This window comes from Typopeltis vanoorti, chromosome 22 (assembly GCF_054136105.1).
Source record: "Typopeltis vanoorti isolate ZY-2024b chromosome 22, IOZ_Tvanoo_1.0, whole genome shotgun sequence".
Lineage (NCBI taxonomy): Eukaryota > Metazoa > Arthropoda > Arachnida > Uropygi > Thelyphonidae > Typopeltis > Typopeltis vanoorti.
This window is the reverse complement of record NC_143570.1, coordinates 47,033,106-47,054,835: the sequence shown is the minus strand read 5'-3', so window position 1 is coordinate 47,054,835 and position 21,730 is coordinate 47,033,106. Positions and strand designations below refer to the sequence as shown.

Here is a 21,730-nt window from a genome sequence, read left to right as displayed (position 1 = left end):
CTGCCAAATGCAGCAGACTATTTTAAACCTTTTTCTAGTTCTATGATATTTCATGTAAGACAAGCCATTTTCCTGCAAACTTAGTTCATCTTGAGTTATTGTCCGTTTCATACGATGATATTTACTATCACTAATTATTCAACATTACAAAATTTATTTCACGTTTCAGGATACAATCCACTCTCAAACTGCTGAAAGATAAAATGATGTAGAAACTTTTGGAGGAATACTGATTAGCGGAAGACGACAATGAAAATGACATTTCATTTATATAAAGTCGAGTGGAGTACGACAATTTAAGTTGTTCTCACAAACATTCATCAATAAAAACCTATTTTCCATTCGGAAATTTCCCATAAATCAACACCTGTTTAGCAGTGAATTCTAGTACTGTCGTTCAATGATCATCAGATTCATTCTTCTAGATATACATATTTCTTTTAAAACAAAAAAGCAAAAAATGCATTGTTTTCTGGAGTCAAAGGCTGTCTTCTGGTGATTATAATTTGCTTATTTGATTTTCTATAAGTATATCTTGAGAAGGGTCAGAGTGTTGTCTCCCTGGAAATATATAAAAAATTGAAACCTTAATTAACATTGATTATATATATCTGACAATAATGGGTGCTATATAATTAGTAGTGCTATAGGATTAAAAAAAACATCAAGTAAAAACGTTCAACTAATTTAAGGAAAAACAAGAATATGAACCAAAGAAAAAAATAGAAAATTATTTAATATTAAATTAACATTTTTAAACTTAGTTTTAATTTACTAAATTTTATCAAATAAGTAATACAAATATTTAAAATTTCATATAATCTCCTACACCAAAAATATTTATGTTTAACATTTTAATAATTATTAGTGTATTACACATGCATTATATATATCTGCCATGATCAGAGCTTTAATAGCTCAATAACACCCTATCCCTACACTGTCCTCTACAGATAACGGGGAAAATGAAAAGCATTCTTCCTTCGCCCCTTTAAGCCAGTCCTTATAGTCTTTATAAGGACTATAAGGATGCATTATATATTGGGAATTGAGATTAATCGACCGTGAGAAGTGGTGATTAATACCCTGGGAGGGTAATGGATGGCAATGCTGTAGTCAATGAAGTTTAACTGAAGTTCGGCTGTTGCTGTTACCCCCCTTGGGCGATGAGATTCAAGAGTTTTTGAGTTCGCTCTCTTAAGGTTTTTGCCTTAAGGGAGCAATTTGAGTCTCCGGGGACAGTGTTCTTCGGCACGGCCCGCTGAGGGGCTTTGTCGGTGAATTATTTTCTTCGGAATTTGAGCGGTTCTGCTTGGTGGTGGGGGAGGCCGTCTCTGAGTGGAAGCAACGCTGAGATATGGACGGTCTTTCGCCCACTATGGAGTGGCCTAGAGATCGTCCGATTTTTTGAGATTTCACCTTTACTTACATAGTCGGTGATTAATACCCTGGGAGGGTAATGCTGTAGCTAATGAAGTTCTCACTGAGGCTCGGCTATTGCTGTTACCCTCCTGCCATGATCAGAGCTTTAATAGCTCAATAACACCTTATCCCTATATCCCTACATTGTACTGTACAGATAACGGGGAAGATGAAAAGCATTCTTGCTTCGCCCCTTTAAGCCAGTCCTTATAAGGATAAAGATGCATTATATTATTTATATATATATATATATATATATATATATATATATATATATATATATATTATGGCTTAGTTTGTAATCGCTAAGCAGCGATTTTTTCTGAAATTTACGTTAATTGGATTTTTTTCTGAAAAATACGTTACGAAATGTTATTCACTCGTTTATTAAATCAAACATCACAGTTTCAAGAGTTGTTGGGATATTTTTAATTTGGACTCAGGATTATTTTCTGATGCTGCGACTTTGTTAGTCTTATATAAGTATTTTAACGATTAAAATGCTAAGCACACTAGTAGCATATAAGAAATAGGATAAAAAGAAATGCTTCTTAGCTAACTCTTGGAGAAAAACAAAACTGATATTTTCAATGGTTTGTATGCTGTGTTCAGGGCATTTTGAAATTCATGTCACGAAAATGGAGCACTTCGTGCAATAAGACAGGAGCGGCTGCCTTTGATATCTACTTTGTTTAGCATCACGTTTCACTGCTGCAATGTAATTACCAGTCGCTCTTATGTGATGAAGAAATTCGCTATACTTTCCAGAAAATATTTGTGTGTGTCTCCGAATAGTGAGGGGCGATTGTTTAAAAGATGAGTTGCCAAGTTTCTGCAAGGTGGAATTAATTATTTAATTAATTAATAATTAATGAATTATTCTACCTTGCAGAAACTGATTAAATAGATTAATTATTTATCAGTTATGATTTAGCTATTACTTCCAAATAACACATGTATGAATTGATGTGTTCCTGGGGAGATTAGAGGAACGATGTGCGTATTGAGGTTTAAAACACCCAAGTTCGAATCGCATGAAGTTTCTAGAATTTGTCAGCTAAAGCCGAATTATCAGGACTTGGTTTTATTCCACTATATCTATAATCAAGTACGTACAGTTGACATTCATGACAATATATTTGCTTCATGGCTTAAGTTTCCGTGAAATTAATTTCAAACCAACGAATGCATTAATCTAGACATTGACGAACATTCCAATTTGGAATCGAAATGAATGAGAACTTCAGTATGGAATGAAGTAGGAATTTAAGTGTACATGATAAGTGATAATACAAATTATAATTGTATTATAAAAAAAAGTGATAATACAAAAGTCGATGATACAAAGATAGGTAGGGTAATCAGGAATGCTGCTGATATGCAGTACTTGCAGAATAATTTGAATAGGCTGGAATTGTGGGCATGGGAAAATCGATTAGATATCCAATGTCATATTATATTGGTGGGATTAGGCTAGAAGAAAATGATGAGGCTATGGATCTTGGGGTATTAATAGATAGAAAGTTGAAGTTCAGAGGTCATGTGGCAAAGATTGCAAAAGATAATTGCAGTGCTGAAAAACGAACGTTCACATGTAAAGATAAGGATGTTATTTTGCCTCTATACCAGGCCTTGATAAGACCTCACTTGGACTATTGTGCGCAGGTCTGGTCTCCTTCGTGATTCTGATATATTGAAGAGAGTACAAAGGCGAATGTTAAAAATGATACCAGGATTGTGGAATACTGATTATGAAGCCAGATTGGGACTTTTTAGACTGCAGACACTAGCAAACAGGAGAGATATGACTTCTGAAAGGGTCATACAGGATTTCAATTGATGGAATTTTTCAATTTATGGAGGGTGGGGAAAGGACGAGAGGGCACCCTTGGAAGCTGAGAATGAAGCCGCCAAGAAGACTGTGAGGTCTAGATTTTTCTCTCAGAGGGTGGTGCGTGATTGGATTGCCGTTGGATGTTGTGAGTGCAAACTTGTGAATAAATTCAAGAATAAGTATGATAGCTGGTATGTGTAGTATGTGGCCTCTCTCGATGAGTCTGACTCCCTGGAGGTCTCTCTTAATAATAAATTCACTAATTTAAAAACTTAAATTTTTTAAGCATTTTAGTGTGTAGAGTAATTTTTTATTCATTAAAAATATATTTCAAATTTCTTTGTTCATGATATTATCTTGACTGTATTTTCGAATCAATTTTTTTTATTTAATTTTTTAGAGCCAATAATTTTTGCTTCTTTGGAATCTTTATTAGATGTGTATTAAGAGATAAGAAATTACATATAAAACTAAATAAAAAACAAGTTTTTGCAAAACACACATCACAGTGCCAAAAATACCATACGGATATTTTCTCATCACAGAATCGAGAAATTCTTCTTCTTCTATCGTCTTTAATTCTTTTAAGTGAAACAGATTTTATCTTGTTCAATCTTAAATACAGATGTGCAACTTGGTGCTGAACAATTGAAAATAGCTGGAAGAAACTAGCGAGATGAACGTAAATTTTTTGTGAGCACTTCCAACTTACAGAAGCAGTAAAATTGCTTCCGTGTTTTGAGAAGCATGATCATTTTAGTCTCAAAATTATGAATATTACGATAACTGAGAATAGTTCTCCTTTGGCAGTTCTACTCTTCGGTAATCGGCTGGATGTCTCCGGTTAAGCTTAATCATTTTCCTTTGTTAGAATACGAAACAGACAACGTTTACTGTTCTACCACTCCCAACATGAGGCAGTGAGAGAACAAACTAAGATGTGCAGATTAAGCCAGAGCATAAAAATACACTCGCGGGCATTGTATGAGAAATCACTTCACAAACAGTGAAGTGATCAGACAACTCCTTGCGTATTGTACATTTTCTGAAAATGTGCAGTACGCATTGCTGGTCTTTGATTAAACAGTCTTTGAAAACAGTTAAAGGATGTTGGGAAAACAAACCGACCGCCATGGTTGTTTGACAGAGATGTCAAAATTCGGTGAAACTTTAACATAGCTGTTGGATAACTTTGTTAAAGTTTGGCCGAAGAGCAACTTAAAATATTTTCATAAAGATATAGAAATATACAAAAGTTCTGCAAGCAAATAATGCGCTGCCTTCTCTTGTCAGCATGCAAGTTCATCAGTTTTGAAGTTCACGAACATAAGGACGAGGACCAAGCCTTATTTGGTAAATCTAAAAGGTTGAATATTTCAGTTATTTATCTGATTTATTAGCACTCTTGTTGGTAAGTTCGTACTCGCCAAACAAAAGGCAAGTGATTCAGCGTAAGCTGTATAGGTGTTTATATCATCGAATTGTAGCCTTTTGAATATATTAAATCCAGAAATATAACCGCTATACAGGGGGGTATTTCGGACCGGCTAGTTTTAAATAATCTGCTCATCACACCCAAAGGTAGCTGATCTCTCATCTAACTTTGGATCTGAAGAAATTAATGCCTTTGTGTGAACTGCTTAGGAGATTTTAGCAAAGTTTAACTAGGCCGATTTACGAGTGTGTAGGATGTTTGCATCAGGCAAATTAAATTTCCTGCTTCAGTATTATACAATCCAATACTATTAATCCAGCTTGCTAATAGTAATGTATTTACTTTGAATAGTATTAATTTTATCAAAACAATTTACGAAGGTTTTAAAAATCAGTTTAAAAAAACATTAGCAATAAATGTAGCTTGCGTAACCTTTTACAACTTTTGTATGCCGAGGAGCTAATGGTCGAAACAATCAACTTTATGTGATTAACTTTCTGGAGATTTGAAATATTATTTTCTTCGCAATGCCAATTCTCATACCCTTGGGCTAGTGAACCTTGCAAGCAATCAACGAACAAAATGGTACTTCAAGAAAATATTTCTTCCTTCTACCAAGAGAAATGAGTATTTTTTTCCTTTTAGTACATTTTGTATGAAAGAGCATCTAACTTTGCAGCAAAACAATTTCATCTTAACTTCACAAAGTTGTATTTTTATTGTACTGTATTGTATCCATTCATGGTGTAATATTTATGTATTCTTCATGATATTCTATGCACAACACGGAATTTAGCAAGGGATGTGATAAAACTACTTTAAATTATATTAAAGCAATTGTAAATCGGCAAATCTTCGTTATATCATAAAAAAAAGAAACAATCATTACAGAATTTGTTATCAGTTAGTACTTCATATACAATGCAGTATAAAATTCATTTGATAATTTCGTTTCATGGCAACTTTTTTCGTAGGCATTAAACTCCATCTAAATCATAAAATATAACAGTTTCGAGTATACTGCATTATTAAACAAATTACAGCAGATGACACCCTTAGAAATGGAAGAAAATATATAGTGCGTTTTATAATATAAAGAAAACAGAAATAATTATCTTTAATTAAAGGTTATAGATCATAATTTTTATTATTAACACGAAGAGATTTTTATGCATAAGTCTTAAAATCTCTGAAGATTATAATATTGCTGTTAATACCAGGAAAACTATTTATTTGACTAATTTAGAAAAGCAAGATATTTTGAATGATAAATCTCTATTCGAAAATATTAACTTCCATTATTTCCTATTTTACAGCCTTTTTTTAGGGCTATGAAACTCATTTTCGGTATGTAGTTTCCTCCACAAAATTCAGTATTTTCAAGAAAATGTATTTGAAGTTAATGTAATCACGTATTACCTCGAAATGTATTCGTGTAAATGGAACCCCGTCATTTCTGGCAACAGGCATGATATGCAAGCCTGCCTGAGCAATACTAAATAAACGCGCAATAGCAGATTAACACAGAACACGACTACAGAATTTTCCGCTCCCCATACATTGCATTGGTTTTCTGAATAAGGTCCAGCGAAGCGATACGCAACGACATCAAGCAGAAACAAATGAAAAATGAGAATTTCTGACGAAATGAAACATGTTTCCATGGTAACCCTGGTAACTGAAATCGTCGTTATTAACCTCTCGGATTATACCACAGAGCACTAAATAAATATCTAGTAAACAGGTTTTAGAATTCGCCTTAATCTTTGGAGGTATCTGTAGCTAAAATCAATAAACGGACTGAGAACAAATTTTATATTGAGACTTTTGAAGGCACGGGGGAGATGATTTCAGCGAAAAAAAAAAAACATTTAGTACCCAAAGTCGCCGATAGGGGAAATTTTGGCGCTGGCGGAGCCGAAAACAAGCGGATAATTACATTAAAGGCAGATAAAATGGAATAATAACATTTCGACGGTGTAAGCGACAGCCGCGTCACTAATTCCAGCTGGATATGTGGCGCGTTACAATGATAATAATTAAACTAAAACAACAACTTGCGAGAGAGACAAAAATTAATGTAGTGATTGATCTCACAGGAAACAATGTTTTATTCATCAAAATCAGGGTTTCCTGGACCACATACTCGATTTTCAATGTGCTGACCTTTCTTGTGTACAACAAATTGCATCCATCGTGCAACATGCTCAACCGCTGAGCGTAAGGAGTCGGATTGGATGTTCATAACAGCCCGTTTTATATTCTCTTTCAAGACATGCAAGTTGGGAACGCCACCAACATACACAACGGATTTCAAATACTCCCCACAGCCAAAAGTCACATGGAGTGATTTCCGGGAATCGAGGTGGCCATGCCGTCGGAAAGAACTGACTAATAACCCTCTCATTATTGAAATGCTGGCGTAAAAGGCGGTGTACTGAACGTTCAATGTGTGGCAGTGCTCCATCCCGGATAAAAATAATGGAGTCCAAACATTGTCTGTTTGCTGCAATGCAGGAATGACAAAATTTTCCAGCATTCATCGATAAATCTCTCCAGTAATGGAGCAGGTTACAGAACCTGTAGGGGTAATACGCTCTAAAAAATATGGTCCTATTATGAAATCGGCTGTGAAGCTACACCACACGGTTACTTTTGGCGAATGCGGTGGTACTTGCTTCGAATAACTGCCTGAACGTTCCCAATCCCTTTTTAAGTGGAATTTGTGGCGCTGCTGTCACGTACACACACAGTAAAATTTGCATAATCCTTTTTACCCGCGCTTACTGCAAATATTTGACTACTTTTGGCTCCACCAACGCCAAAATTTCCCCTATCGGCGACTTTTGGTACAAAATTTTTTTTTTTTTCGCGGAATTCATCTTCCCATGCCTTCGAAAGTCTCAATATAAAATGTGGTCTCATTCCGTGTATTAGTTTTACTTACAGATATCACCAAAGAGGGAAAGTTAATTTATGGCCACCCTGTATATATTCTATACATGGCTACACTGCAGAAGATGAGGTCAATAACAGGAATTATCCGTACACGATCAACTTTACAAAAATGGAAGCAAGTAGAAATTAATGTTATGTTGGCGATTAAAAATAACTTATCCAGGAATGTATATTAAAAACTAGTAAGGAAATTATTGAAAACCACCTAAACTGGTACATTTCGTAATCACATTTTATATACTGACATTCCTTCCTTTGCATGAAAAGTTTTTGTTAGCGTACTTCCTATAAAGTATTTGTAAGCACTAAATTTCATTAAGCTAGGGAGCAATTATCATCATCGCATCAGTATTTCGAAATTCCACAACTGGTCCTGTTTTGCGCAGCTATTTTATTTATGGTACTAGAATGATGTCAGACTACGAGAAATCTATCTAAAGAGGCCCTTCAGAGAAATTTGTTACACTGCATACTGAATGAATAACACGAGCGGTTTAGATATGGACCAAACCTTGTTAATGAGAATTGCTAATTTTAACCACTCTGATCAAAACTTGCCTTGAACGCTACTGGGAGAGCAACAGGCGTAGGATAATCAAGGCCAATGCTGACGGATAGTTTACGCATTTCGTAAGAAATTCATATCATTTCAGATTGCATCTTCACAAGAAATGAATACAGGATCCTGCCTGAAATGTAGGGGAAAGCCTGAAGCATTCCTTCTCAAAAACTCTGCTAATCCATAAGTAAGAACAGTGAAATTTATATTTAGGACAGTAAAAATCACTCTAAACAAATACCACAGGTTAAAAGGGAATGCTTCCATTCAAAAGAACCATTACTCATACTACAGTCTGAAGTTCTTCTGATTCATGGTAACACCGGTTACATACAGTTGATCCAGTTCACCCATAAACGATCATTCCCACAGAATGGAAGATCCATTCTTCTCCTTACTTCTAGTGATGATGCAACTTCCAGCGACTTTAGTTTGATACGACATAAAAGAACCTTCTGACTAACATCTCAATGGTTGCAGCAAGTAAATCGATAGTCCATACACCGAAGGCAGTAGATGGTAAATCATACTACACGACCATCGAAACATTAACTAATTAAAATGATGTTAAAGAATTTTCCCTTGTTTCGTAAACCAATGTGGTTGTAATACAACCTATCCAGTGATATTATATTATATTTGACATATTTAATACACATTTTATATAAAAATGAAACAAATAAATCATAATCATGCCACTAGTTAGGTTATTATAACACGTTAGGTTTATTCCATAATGAAGAATGAAAAAAATAAGCTAATTTAAAAGAAATGGGACTTTATCTTTAATTGAGTCCAGGAATTTTATTGATTTTAGTTTATTTTTATTTATAAATCAGCTAACGCCTTTTATTTCATTATAGGGAGTAGGTTTTACGTTTTTGAAAACAAGTTAAAATTACTATTTGAAACTGTAATATTTAGTTTTACACAGTTTAAAAAATTATTAACGATTTTAGGGAAACCTGATTATCTTGTGTCTATGGGTCATTTCTACAGATGCTTTTATTTCGTATCGAGTTATATCTACGCAGGCTTTTTAATAAGTAATAAGACTATATTTATACAGAAAACAGATTACCTTTAATCGTCATCATTTACATGGTCTTTTTCGAAGTAACTAGTGTGAGACGCGATGCATTTGTCCCAACGTTGCGTCCACTTCTTAAACACATATGAGAGTCCGTTTTTTGAGAGGTCTTTCAAAACCGCCTCCGCAGCTTTTACACATGCTTTGTTGCTTTCGAAATGGCGATCTCTTAGTGGTTTCTTGAGCTGAGGAAACAGCCAGAAATCGCACGGTGCGAGATCAGGACTGTATGGAGGGTGTGGTAGGATATCTGTGTTGTTCTTCTGCAAAACGTCCACTACACAACCAGCAATATGTGGCATTGCATTATCGTGGTGCAATAAGAAGCCATTCTTCAGCAATGGACGATTCCTTTTGACGTGTTTAATGATAATCGCTGCTGTATTGATCATTGTCTCTGTGATGGACGTTGAAGGTCTTCCCTCACGTTCAAGATCTTCCACATTTTGCCTTCCTTCCTTAAAAGTTTTATGCCAGCGAAAAACACATGCCCTCGACATTGCTTCGTCGTGGAAAGCTTCGCGTATCATGTTAAAAGTGTCCGATGCCGAATTTTTGCAAACGCACCCAAAATTTAATCGCATAACGCTGTTTCAAGGACGCTTCCATTTCGAAGACTGGTCGCACCTCGCAGGCGCGCCGATGAGCGCTTGCGTTTAGTCACGTGACACTCTGGCACATCAGCCCGTATACGCCATCTATCAACCTCTTTTGTTAATACATACAGCAACATTTCTTTATTCCACAGAAATTAATATTGTGATGAATGGTTTCGCCACACTAAAATTAGTCTTATTACTTATTGAACAGTCCACGTATATACAAGAGGATTTTATAGTCGTCACTTTTTGTGGGTTAAATCGGAGTGTATCTCATCAGTAGTGTCGAGGTCCCACTAATATTACTCCTCGTAAAATCGAATGCTGTTTATGAGATATAACGGAAATTAGCACTACTCAGTGTTGAACTGAAGAAGTTGCTCCTAACCTTTGCATGATACTTTTATTTTTTACAACTTAGGTTTTTGACCGATTTAGGGAATCCTACCAACCAAACTCTTTCAATGATGAAGGATGATCATTTCCCTATTGGACATTAACTTGTTGAATGTATGTCGAGTGTAGAGATGGACGGCTGTTTTGTTTCATGCTTTGTTTTTGCAGTGGTTTCTGCATGTAGGTTGGTGTGGTCTCTGGTGAATGAGAGAGTGAAGGACTTATACTAAAGAAGTTTATGATTCTGTTTCTGGGCAGCCCGCCCACTCGCCACAAAAATCACCAGATGAACGTACTACCAGCAATTAAAAAAGTGGGCTTGGAAAATGATACACTACAACAAGTTCCCAGATCATCAGAAGTACCTACATCATGACCCATGTATCCAACTCACCGGCCGATAAATCGGCTAGGCAATGTAGGCCTGCTTAGCTTGACAAAACTGAGTTCATGATGGATATCATGAACCCAACAAACGGATGAATGCAAAGGCATCTTTCCATTCACCACGGAAAGCTGCCTTTAACCGCAGTATCGGTAAAAAAAACAGCTAATTCTATACCATGAAAAGCACTGTCATCACATGTTCGATACCGTAATTTACAGTTAGTGTATGCTGCGTCTTGAGGTTCATAGTCGAAAGTCGTCATACATAGTCGCAGTTTAGCAGTTTATGTACCACCGAGCATAAACTCTCATGCCGTAAGCTGATAGACTGTTACGCTTATTTTTAATTTAGATTAAAGTAGTACATAGTGAGGTCTTCCTTACTTGCCTCTCTAGAATAGCATCATTAATACATTCTCATTACTTTTGGCAAAATAACCCAATAAATAGTCCTTATAAGGACTGGCTTAAAGGGGCGAAGCAAGAATGCTTTTTATATTCCCGTTATCTGTAGAGGACAGTGTGGGGATAAGGTGTTATTGAGCTATTAAAGCTCTGATCATGGCAGGAGGGTAACAGCAATAGCCGAGCCTCAGAACTTCATTAGCTACAGCATTGCCATCCATTATCCTCGCAGGGTATCCATTTTAGTCGCCTCGTACGACATGCATGAGCTATATTGGGGCTATACTTATACCACACCACACGGGTAATAACCCAATAAAAATATAGTGATTAAAATTTATAATAATTGATATTGGAAAAAACATGGTATTAGAACAAAAAAGTGAATTTTATTTTCATCTTTTGTTAAATAAATAACTGAAAAATGATTAATGAAAATGACTCAGAGAATTTTACTGTATAGTATATATATTTTGCTGACAAATATCAAAATAAAAATTAATTTGCTATACGATGTGACCATCATAAAAACCAAACCAGAATTAGATTAAAACGTTTCGAATGACAATTTCTTAACTGTCAAAAAAGCTGATTATTATATACTTTATATCTGGACTACACAGTTAAACTGGACTGATTTTTCCTGCTTGTCTAAATTAAAAAAAAAAAAAAAAGCTAAATAAGCGTTCTTTTCGTAAGGAAATGTAAAATACTATATATCTCATAAGAATTACTAAGAAGATAATGAAGTGTGTTGGTTAAGAGAAAGCAGGAAAGAAAAACAATGAGCAGATGGAAAACAAAGAAAATTTAGAGAGAAATAAAAACCAAATGTTAATTTACCACAATCTCAATAACTGCTGATTTACAAGACTTGAACTGAAACACTATTGAAAAATGTAAACCTGAAGTGCAGGGTTTTATTAAGCTCTTTATGACCTTCATTAAACTATTAACGGTGTAGCCGAAGAAACTCCAATGCGGGGATCCCATCAGAGAGATCTCAGATTTTGTACACATGTACAAAAGAGCACTGCAGGAGTATTACAGCAATAGTTATTTTCTGTTTAGGTCTTCGTATTCATTCCACGAAAGAAAAGTTTGAGGCAAATAAAGGAATAACAGTGTAAAGACTCACTTGTACTTTGTACAGAGTTATTGTATTAAGTTTTTCCTTGAATATAAAATTTGTACTAAAAATGAAGGCAACATCCCTTTCAGAGCTTATCAGAAATAAGTTTGGTTCAGAATTAAGTATTTTACATTAAAGTTCAAGTACAATTATTATGTTTCTCCTACCAAAGAATTTTTTTGTATTGTATCTTATTTTTTATATTATACAGAAACCCTACTCTATAGACCAAACATGGAACTTTTTTTCAAGCCACTTCAAGCATTAAATAAGCGGTGTTGTCTGGCACCGCGCGATGATATTCATCTACCACCTTGACATTCACATATATCCATGCTTATGGTAGAATACGAACTAGCAGCCTAAATGGCAAGGATTACATTAGTAATCCTCCTCAACTATGTTAAAAGCAGGATGCGTCGTTACTTAGTTTCCCTGATTTTTTTTCTGATACTTCACGGATCCTTTTGTCGATAAAGTATTAATTTTTAGATTTTTTTTTCTCTCCCCTAACTTAGCTAAACACTAAGTAAAAATGCCAAATAAAATAGATACATTCTTCGAGCAGAAAAATTAATCACATATTTGTAATATGTGGTTCAATTTATTTGAACCACATATTACAAATATTTCATTTTTTCATAATTTAGTCAATAATTCAGTTTTTATTAACCAAAATAATATATTGGTTAATAAAAAATTGTGCCAATCCTGTTTGGATTTCGGGAAGCAGATTTTCAAAACCTCTAGAAAGAGAATAACAACAACCTGCCTTGCACAATATTAATTATGCTGAAATTGCCTCATTATTATCTGTTAATATTTAATATCTGCACTGCAAAAACAAGCTTCGAAATTCGCGGTTAGGCAGGTGAACAAGTGAACATTCTTAAATTTATGATACTGGTATTCTCAGAAAGTTTTTTAATTGATGACTTCCAAAGATGAATTTATTGCAATACAAATATATTGGTTAATAAAAAATTACTGAAAGCAAAACAGGATAACCGAAGAAATTTCTTTCAAGGTAATAACGTTAATTTATAGCAGTCGCTAAAAGAAGTATTGCTTGGGCATTAATGTACCGCATACATAAAAACGTGTTAATAACTGTGTGCATATGTGATTCCATTCTAATTTACATGATATTAACTAACATCAGAGCTATTTTTATGACTAGCATTTCTAATGAAAAATGAATCAACCATACTGAACGGGAAAAACTTAAAAATAAAGTTTTGAAGAATAGATCGATATGTTTTTTTCTTTGTATGCTGTTATACGAGTCAGTTTTACGATCTGTTAAGGTAGAGATCATAAAAAAAATAAGAAAATATATTTAAGACCTGGATGCAACTATATAGTATTATACAGAATAAGGGGGCAAAACGAAACGCTTTTATCTACGTGATTTTGATGTGAGTGTGCAATTTCATATTTTCAAAGGATGTCGGCTTTATAACAAACACTATCTATATTGGTTTTGTACGCCAAGAAAGTTGTTCTAACAAATTGAGTTCAGAGAGCAATACACAGAAACCAAAAATAGAAAAACAAATGGTGGAAGATCTTACTTACCTAGACAAAGTCTTGGGACCAAGAGGAAACAAAATTTAGTTACCTATACGAGAAAGACAAAGAATAAGAATATCAGAAATACAGAATTGATCAAGACAATTTTCTTCAAACATGAAATGCTCAGAACTGAACTAAAAATAAAACTGAACAAATAAAATAAAAGCATCTTTGGGAAAAAAATGAGTAACTTTTCACTAAAAAGGAAATTTCAAAATGGGAAAAATAATAACCAACGAACTTTTCAATTCTAAAAACCTCACCATTTAATGAACACAAAATAAGAAAAATATAATTAATGGTTGTTTTTAAAACTTGAAACTTCTTTAATTATATTTATTACTTTCAATTATTTATGTCATAATAATTATATTTTACATGGTTTATAAATAAATGTGAAATTTTTGAATGCCTTTTTCCCTAAATTTCGGACCCATAAGAGTTATTTATATTTTATACTTTTGCAAATTTAAGTGACTATTTATATACTGCTAACTTAATGCTTTTGATTGAAATTTGTAATTAATTACCTGTGATATGGTAATCTCAAACACTGTAACACAATGGTAATTTCAGGTGGTTTGTAAAGCTGTTTGGTGATTTTTTTTTTTTTTTTTTTTTTTTTTTTTTAATGCACAGATGAGCAACATGCTATCTTGAATTTAAGAACGATAAGAACCTAGTGCTAGAAAATGATCTTCTAAAATTATATTTTCCTATAAAAGAAAAAAATTAGCGATAAGTTTTATCCTAACACTAATACATTTCCTCCTCTTCCCCAAGAAAACAAACTTTAGCAGTACCACAACAACGAGAGCTTCCAAATAAAACAGCTACTATAAGAGAGATAGTCGAAAGAAGTTCTCAAATAATGAACTCCTGCGGCCTTTGCAGATTGGCAAATCCACAGGGTGATCAATCATCTGTAGACTAACATTTTTTCTTACTAAGCGATCACGCTAGGGCAGGTTTTAAAGAGAAGCGCACACTGTTGCCTTCTGTAGTTGGTGAAATTCATGAGGTTATGCAGTGAAATAAGTAGTCCCTTTACGACATTGTCAGGCCATATACTCGTAGATTTATATTCATATGAAGATCAGTATTATTAATGCTGCGCTAACAGTACTTCATGAACTGCATTTGTGAACACAGTTTCACAATTTGCGAAATGCATCGCCTGCTATATATATATATTTTTCAACACAACTTAAATGTCAGTACCACTCGGTTGCTTCATTGTAAGCAGCTGAGAGCTTCAGACCACGTTCATTTTGTGCACCTATTCTATATAGTATCAATGTGTGCCAAACTTATGAGTGGAAACACTATTCTTCAAGAATAGAACTCCAGAGATATGAGGTGACTCTCGATATCTACAATTCGCTCTTTTCTAAGAAAGAATAATAGGATCGCTGACCTTTTCAAAACTGAAACGCTATCAAAAATTTGGAATTATGGAAGAATATGTGGAATGTATTTTATGACTTTGTGCAACTGTTTACATCCAGATATGGGTCATTCAGGGGATTATGAAGTTATTTAACGTGCTTTTCTTTCAGATTAGGATAAAGTTAATTGACATTTTCTGTCGACTTTAATAAAGTAAACAGAAATATATTTCGGATGAACACAACAAATTTTATACAAGGTCGATTTTCTTTTTATATCATAATTCTATTCCATTTTATGTTATAAAATAATGCAAGAAGGAAACACCAAGTTTTTGAATTATATACGGCTATTGAAATATGACAAAAACATGAAACAATCTAACAAAATATCAATTAGAAGTAACAAAAATTTAGACAAAAGGTATGATACAGACAAGTGCATCATAATATTAAGTTGAGTCATAAATGCGTCGAATATAGTAATATGGATGCTCACACGTGAAAGATTTATGTGGAAAAACAAATATAAGAGAAACTTATTCTTCACTCACGAGTTTTAGTTAGTCCTATAAATATTGACAGATGCTAAGTGAATGTGGAAAACGATAAGCTTTAATAAAGGTGAAGAGGTGAAGTTGACTAAAATACCATTTGAATTTTTGACATTCATTAATTACATTTTGAATGGCGAACTCAGTACACTGAGCTGTGCAACTATGCTGGTTGCTCATTGGCGTAAAATATAAGGCATTCTGCTCTTTCTTTCCAGCAGCAGCAACCATTTTTTGTCACCTTCTTCGCACTAGGAACCGCTACTACCGGTTATACTTTAACAAATCACTGAAAAAATTAATAAATTTCTTCAGCGAGTAGATGGTAGAACTTCCGTATCTCAGTCGGTATAGACTAAGCCCTTTGGTAGGAAAGACCTGGGTTCGATTCTCATCCAAGACGTGAGGAACCTTTATCTGATCTCTTTCAACTAAAGGTGAGTTAGCCGGTCTCATACAAGGTAGGGAGTTTTTACACCCGAAAACTCGGGTTTATCGTCACCCAGAACAGGCAAACCGGGAGGTATAGGGCCAATCATCTTACCCTCGGGACGGTCTCGGTTGTGAAGTCCACGGCTAAAGAATCTCAATGGTTCGTGAAAAGCTTAAGACGGAACAAGACGGAGTAGACGATCATGAAGAATAGTATATGAATAAATGAACCCGAATGGGTGAAAAATAGTGCTAAGATTGGCAAAGTGTCATAAAATGTGCCTATAAACTAAAGAAAAGTGCTTTGGCTTAGAAGCATGAACACTGTAAAGTCAGTTATATTTTTATGTATTCAAAATCTAACATTTTCAGACTATTATTCTGTATTCTGCAGTCTGCGAATGCAGAATCATATTCTGATGTGAATTCGTCTAACCCATAATTATGACGTACCAAAGAAGAAAGAATATGAATGATTATCGCCTCATCTACCATTAGAACTAATGGATAGCTCTAAAATTTCAATGAAATAATAAATAAATTAAGAATAAATTCTCCATTTTCACTAGTTGCCGGCCTAATTAGCTGAATGATTAGTTTATCCGTTCTCGAATAGGCCGCAGATCAGAATCTCGCGGTGTGCATAGATATTTGTATTTAGGTGGGAGGTGAATTTCACCACCCCGATTGTCGCAAGTTTCAAGTAGCTTGAAAGAGTTCCATATTTGGTTTTTAGAGCAGACATTTCGGACTATGTGAAAAAATAATCAATAAAATATAAGAAAAAATGGATAAAATTAATAAACAATGCTTAAACCACTCACGTTAATAACGTGACATAGGTTTACAACCTTTCGTGAGTGTAGGGATAAGGTGTTATTGAGCTATTAAAGCTCTGATCATGGCAAGAGGGTAACAGCAATAGCCTAGCCTCAGTTAGAACTTCATTGACTACAGCATTGCCATCCATTACCCTCCAAGGGTATTAATCACCGCATCTCACGGTCGATTAATTTTTCCTATCCGCCACCTTTCGTGAGTCGGAGTGGCAATGTAGGTTATCAAAACATTTTTGAAGTTTTTATATGGTGTAGGGTTGACTTCTTCATACTGATTACGTTTATTGTAGTTTCTTTTTGGTTTTTTGTAAATAGATTTTTTGAATCAGCTCAAATTACACTGTATACAATTTAAAATGAGCCCTTAAAACATTTCATAGTTAAGGGCTCATTTTTAAATCTGCTAACAGGAATTAAAAACAAAAACACTTTTATACCAGTAGAATAAAATATAACAAAATTAAACAAGTTTGTTATAAAACCCACCAAGGAGCTCATCCGTTTTTGTGTAATCATATATGGAAACAAATTTATTTCATTTTGAATTAGCTTCACTCCTCTTTTCTTAATGCGCTATTGTGTAGTGTAATGGTTTCAAAAATTTATATCGTTGGATCCAGAAGATTAAAATGTTAATTTGAAGAGTAACCATTTCGAAATGAAGCTATTCATCGGAATGGTTTATCATGACACAAAATCCTGAAATGCACAGCCGTTAACCGCACCTACACTGGTGGGAGATCAAAAGCCTTTTTTTAAATCTGACACCAATAATCCTTTTGAAGCGGAATGCAATTAATTTAACTGCACGATGATTAAATTAGTTTATAACACAACGTCTTTACTCTCCCTTCCAGCTTTCAGGTCATTGCACTAACGCATATAAGCTTTTTTTTTCACTTGTCTTTTATGACATTTACGCATTGTTTCTTTTAAATAAATACCGTCACAAAGGGTTGTTGGTACGCACTGTTGATTCTGAAACTCATTTAACTCTGGCATTATTCATAATTGCTTTCTACTCTGTTGTCTGTTATGTAAGCGAAGATGACGCCAATGAAGATTGTTCATCGACATTTTCTTGCTAGTATTATGCTCGGCTGACTTTTGTTTTCTGTTAAAAACAGCTTGTAAAGAGCATGAAGAACTGCCTTTAAATTTAATGATAGTTGGCATGCTTCCTTCTTTGTTGCTTTTATTCATTCCTCATCCTCGGTTACCGATTTTCAATTCTAATAGTTTAGATGAGAATTTCTTGACAAATAACAAACCTACTGTTGAACATTTGTTTCAAGGAAAGAAAAACTTACGAAATACAATATATTCCATGCGAAAATAATTCATCATTCAAGATTAATAATGCAATATTCTTATTCTTCTTTGATGCATCAATCCGAAAATTGGTAAATATAGCAGCACATCACAACATCCTGTCTTGTGACTTCCTTTTCCAGCGAAAAATAAAAGTAATAATAATAAGAAGAATAACCCTAACTAAAATTATATTGCACATTTTGTTCTGGAAATTATTATTGAAATAAAAATCCTAATAATTAACTTATCCAGGCTGATCCAAAACGCTTATTTACGATGAATATTTTTCATATACGATTAAAAATCTCTTATTGGTGGTAAGTTTACAACTTATGTCAACATTAATCAGTCATATCACGTTTTGTTAGTTTGATCTTCCTTTCTGCTGAACAGCAAGGTAACCCTTACTCTTCAAAAGAAAGGAAGGTGACGTGGTTACTAAGATGAATGATTTAGTTTTTGTTTTACGGCAGAAGCAAGAATAGAAGGCTACGAGACCTATGTACTGTGCCAATAAACTGCGTGTTTCTTCTAGTTGGTTTGCCTGCTTTGGGAATGACCTACTTTTTGATGTGAAATACCCTGCCTTCACGTTAAGGGATCGGCTAACTCACCTTCAGATGAAAAACTCTGATAAAGGTTTTTCGCGTCCCCGACGAGATTAATGTGAACAGGAAAACTACAGGAAGGAAGTCGACGAAGATATTACTATATGAAGGGCATTGAACAATGAACAGGTATAAGTACCACACAGATCTTTAGAGATGCACAAGATAGTAATCACTGGAAGGTCACGGCCCACAACCTTCGGAACGGGTGGCACTTGAAGATAATCCTATAAAAATCCGGTACTTTTCTAGCTCATCCGCTTGTGACGAGACTCCTTGGGTGACCATTCAGATAGAATCCTACTGTTCATTTAGTTGGCTCATCAGAAGTATTTCGGTTTAAAAGAATACCATATGGCATCTTTATAATAGGGTTTGCTAAGAAATGCATTTCAAGAAGTTTATATGAAGCTAATTAGCGAATGGTAATGAAACATCGACTGTCTCTCTAAGCATATATGCGTGATTATTTTGAAAATCAATAAAAACAAAAAATTGATTCCGATTCGATTTTTCTTCTGTTTTAATCTTTAATTCTCTTTTTGTGAACCCAGATGAAACTTTTACGCAAGCTAGAAAATTTCTGTAATCTTAATGGTCTTCATAACTAGGTGGAATAATACACGTCCAATATATATAGACAAAATATTGTAATCCCACATTTTATATATAAAATATGATCGCACCAATGAAAAGTTGTAAACATCGTATAATTACCACCGTAAACAGATTAATGGTTAAGTAATCCGGAACTTTACTTTAGAGCAAGGTTTCTGAATAGGAGCTGGAACCTTTTCCAACACATTTCAGGCCTTCAGTAAGGAGTCTTCACCAGATAAAAGCATCTCCCTCCTGAAAATATTCGCATCCATACTATCATTGTGCACAGTCGTTCGTATTCTTTTTCATTGCTTAATAAAAGCAATTCTTTCCTTCGTGTTCTTCAATGCTAATTCACTACGATAAGAATGATGAGATTCTATTAAAAGTGTTTAAATTTTCACAAATATTATGAGAAACTATAAAAGAGTTATATTAAATTAATATTTTTTTGTTGTTTTTGAAACAAACGTGATATAGTATTCCCATGGTAACCAGTTTCAGCTTGGATACCAGGTGGCGCAGTATGACGCGTATTTTCATTCGCTCGAAAGATTTTTTTTAAAATTTCGCTGTATGATAAGGAAAGTTTTATCGTATTGTAAACAGTTCTCGAATCATCCGTTGCTTTTTTACGGCAATACACAGCAGTAGTTATTTAAAAATATTATATGTCGATAGTCATAAATTCATCATTGGTATATTTATATGGTGATACTGAATTCTTAACCAAAGTAGTGAAGCAAGAGATCAAACTAGTGCATTGTTTGCATTATGCAAAATGTTATTTCGGAAGTCGGTAATCATGTAGTACCTTTTACATAATAAGCATTCTTCCAAAACAATTCGCTTATAAAAGCATTGCGAATGCTGTGTTTCTGTAGCAGCCTTTTCCAGCGTTTAGATTCTTATTTCACGAAACCTCTTTCTCCATCGATGCAAGCTGAAATAACCAAGACGATTGCTATGGGAATTACTGCAGACTCCAGATCACTGAGTGCAGTCACAGACAATGGTTTGAGGGAAGTCCTCAGAGAAGCTTTCAATTCTCCGACGTTAAAACTTATCCTGAAGGGAAAGTCTCTCAGATGGAATAGTAAAGAGATGAGAGTAGAAGATCTAAAATCAACGAGAAGATTGAAAAGGCATGTCGTTTTAGTTTTATTTATGAAAAAGAAGTTTCTAAGCAATGAAAGTTACCTAAGTCATAACTACGCGAAAAGATAAGTACATTTTTAGCTTTACTTCTATTATTTGACGAAGTGCCGTTTCTGGATAGAAAAATTAAGTTCTACATGACAAGTTCAAATTTTTATAGACGTGAAGAGTATTGTGTTGGATCAGATGTATACTACGGCCTGCTAATATACATCATTCTCTGTGGTGCTAAAAGAAGGCAGTTTCATGCTCCAAGAATCACTAATATCTTGCTTCAGAGCAGAAATATAACATTGTCGGATGCGGTGTTTGGAGGTATGTTGTCGTCCCTTCGGAGATATCGTTAGTCCCAGTCCATGACACATGAATGTTTCCCATACTAGTATTCCAGCTCTTGTAATTGTACGGTGAAGGTATCTATCGTTTCTGCCACAGGAAAGCCGCACGTTTGTATTTTGACTACCTCTATCTCCCTTCAACAATCCATATCATGTTTAATTTTCTATAAATATTTGTCATTTCAGTTTACAACGAGTGATTAACAGATAGGCTATTGATGAATGGGCCTCGTATTTGTTGGCCTGTATTTTGATCCAAAACAAATATTAAACTCCTTCCAACTGTTCATCAGCTGTTAGGGAGCTGTCGCTTTCCTTAAGTAATCAGAGCAAAAAAAAAAAAAGCTTCATTAAAAATTCACTATGTAATTCAAAATATACTTTTGAATTACATTACAAATTCTGGATATTATGGAATCATCAATAAAATTACATCGATTAAAAATGCTAACAATTTAAAAAGATAGTATTTATCAATTGTCCGAATCTCAATACAAAGAGTTCATCGTTCACTTCCCCCTCCCCAGGAAATTATATCCTGAATCTACTTCCAGTAAGCAAACAGTAAAGACTTCTATGGAGATCAGCATGTAAAGTCAGACGTAGATATTTTTTGCTATGTAGTCAATACATTGTAAAGTTTCTGGAATAAAGAAGTAGGTTATTGTGGTCAGTTAAAGATGATTATAATGCACAGGAATAGAATG

General features: G+C 34.3%; 1 protein-coding gene across 3 annotated transcripts in view; it reads right to left on the bottom strand.

The window, feature by feature from the left end:
- Positions 1–426: 426 nt before the first annotated feature.
- The window catches only part of LOC150094397 (uncharacterized), a 164,651-nt gene continuing 143,347 nt past the window's right edge, over positions 427–21,730 (bottom strand). The window contains exons 4-5 of one of the 3 annotated variants that reach the window (XM_090412295.1): positions 13,796–13,838; positions 518–561 (exon numbers count right to left, since the gene is read on the bottom strand). In XM_090412295.1, coding sequence (XP_090268421.1) covers positions 13,835–13,838 — 4 coding nt within the window. In that variant the 3' untranslated portion in view covers positions 518–561; positions 13,796–13,834. Of the gene's footprint in view, positions 562–13,795; positions 13,839–21,730 lie in introns of all 3 variants that reach the window. The other 2 variants (XM_090412293.1, XM_090412294.1) reach the window with 2 other exon arrangements.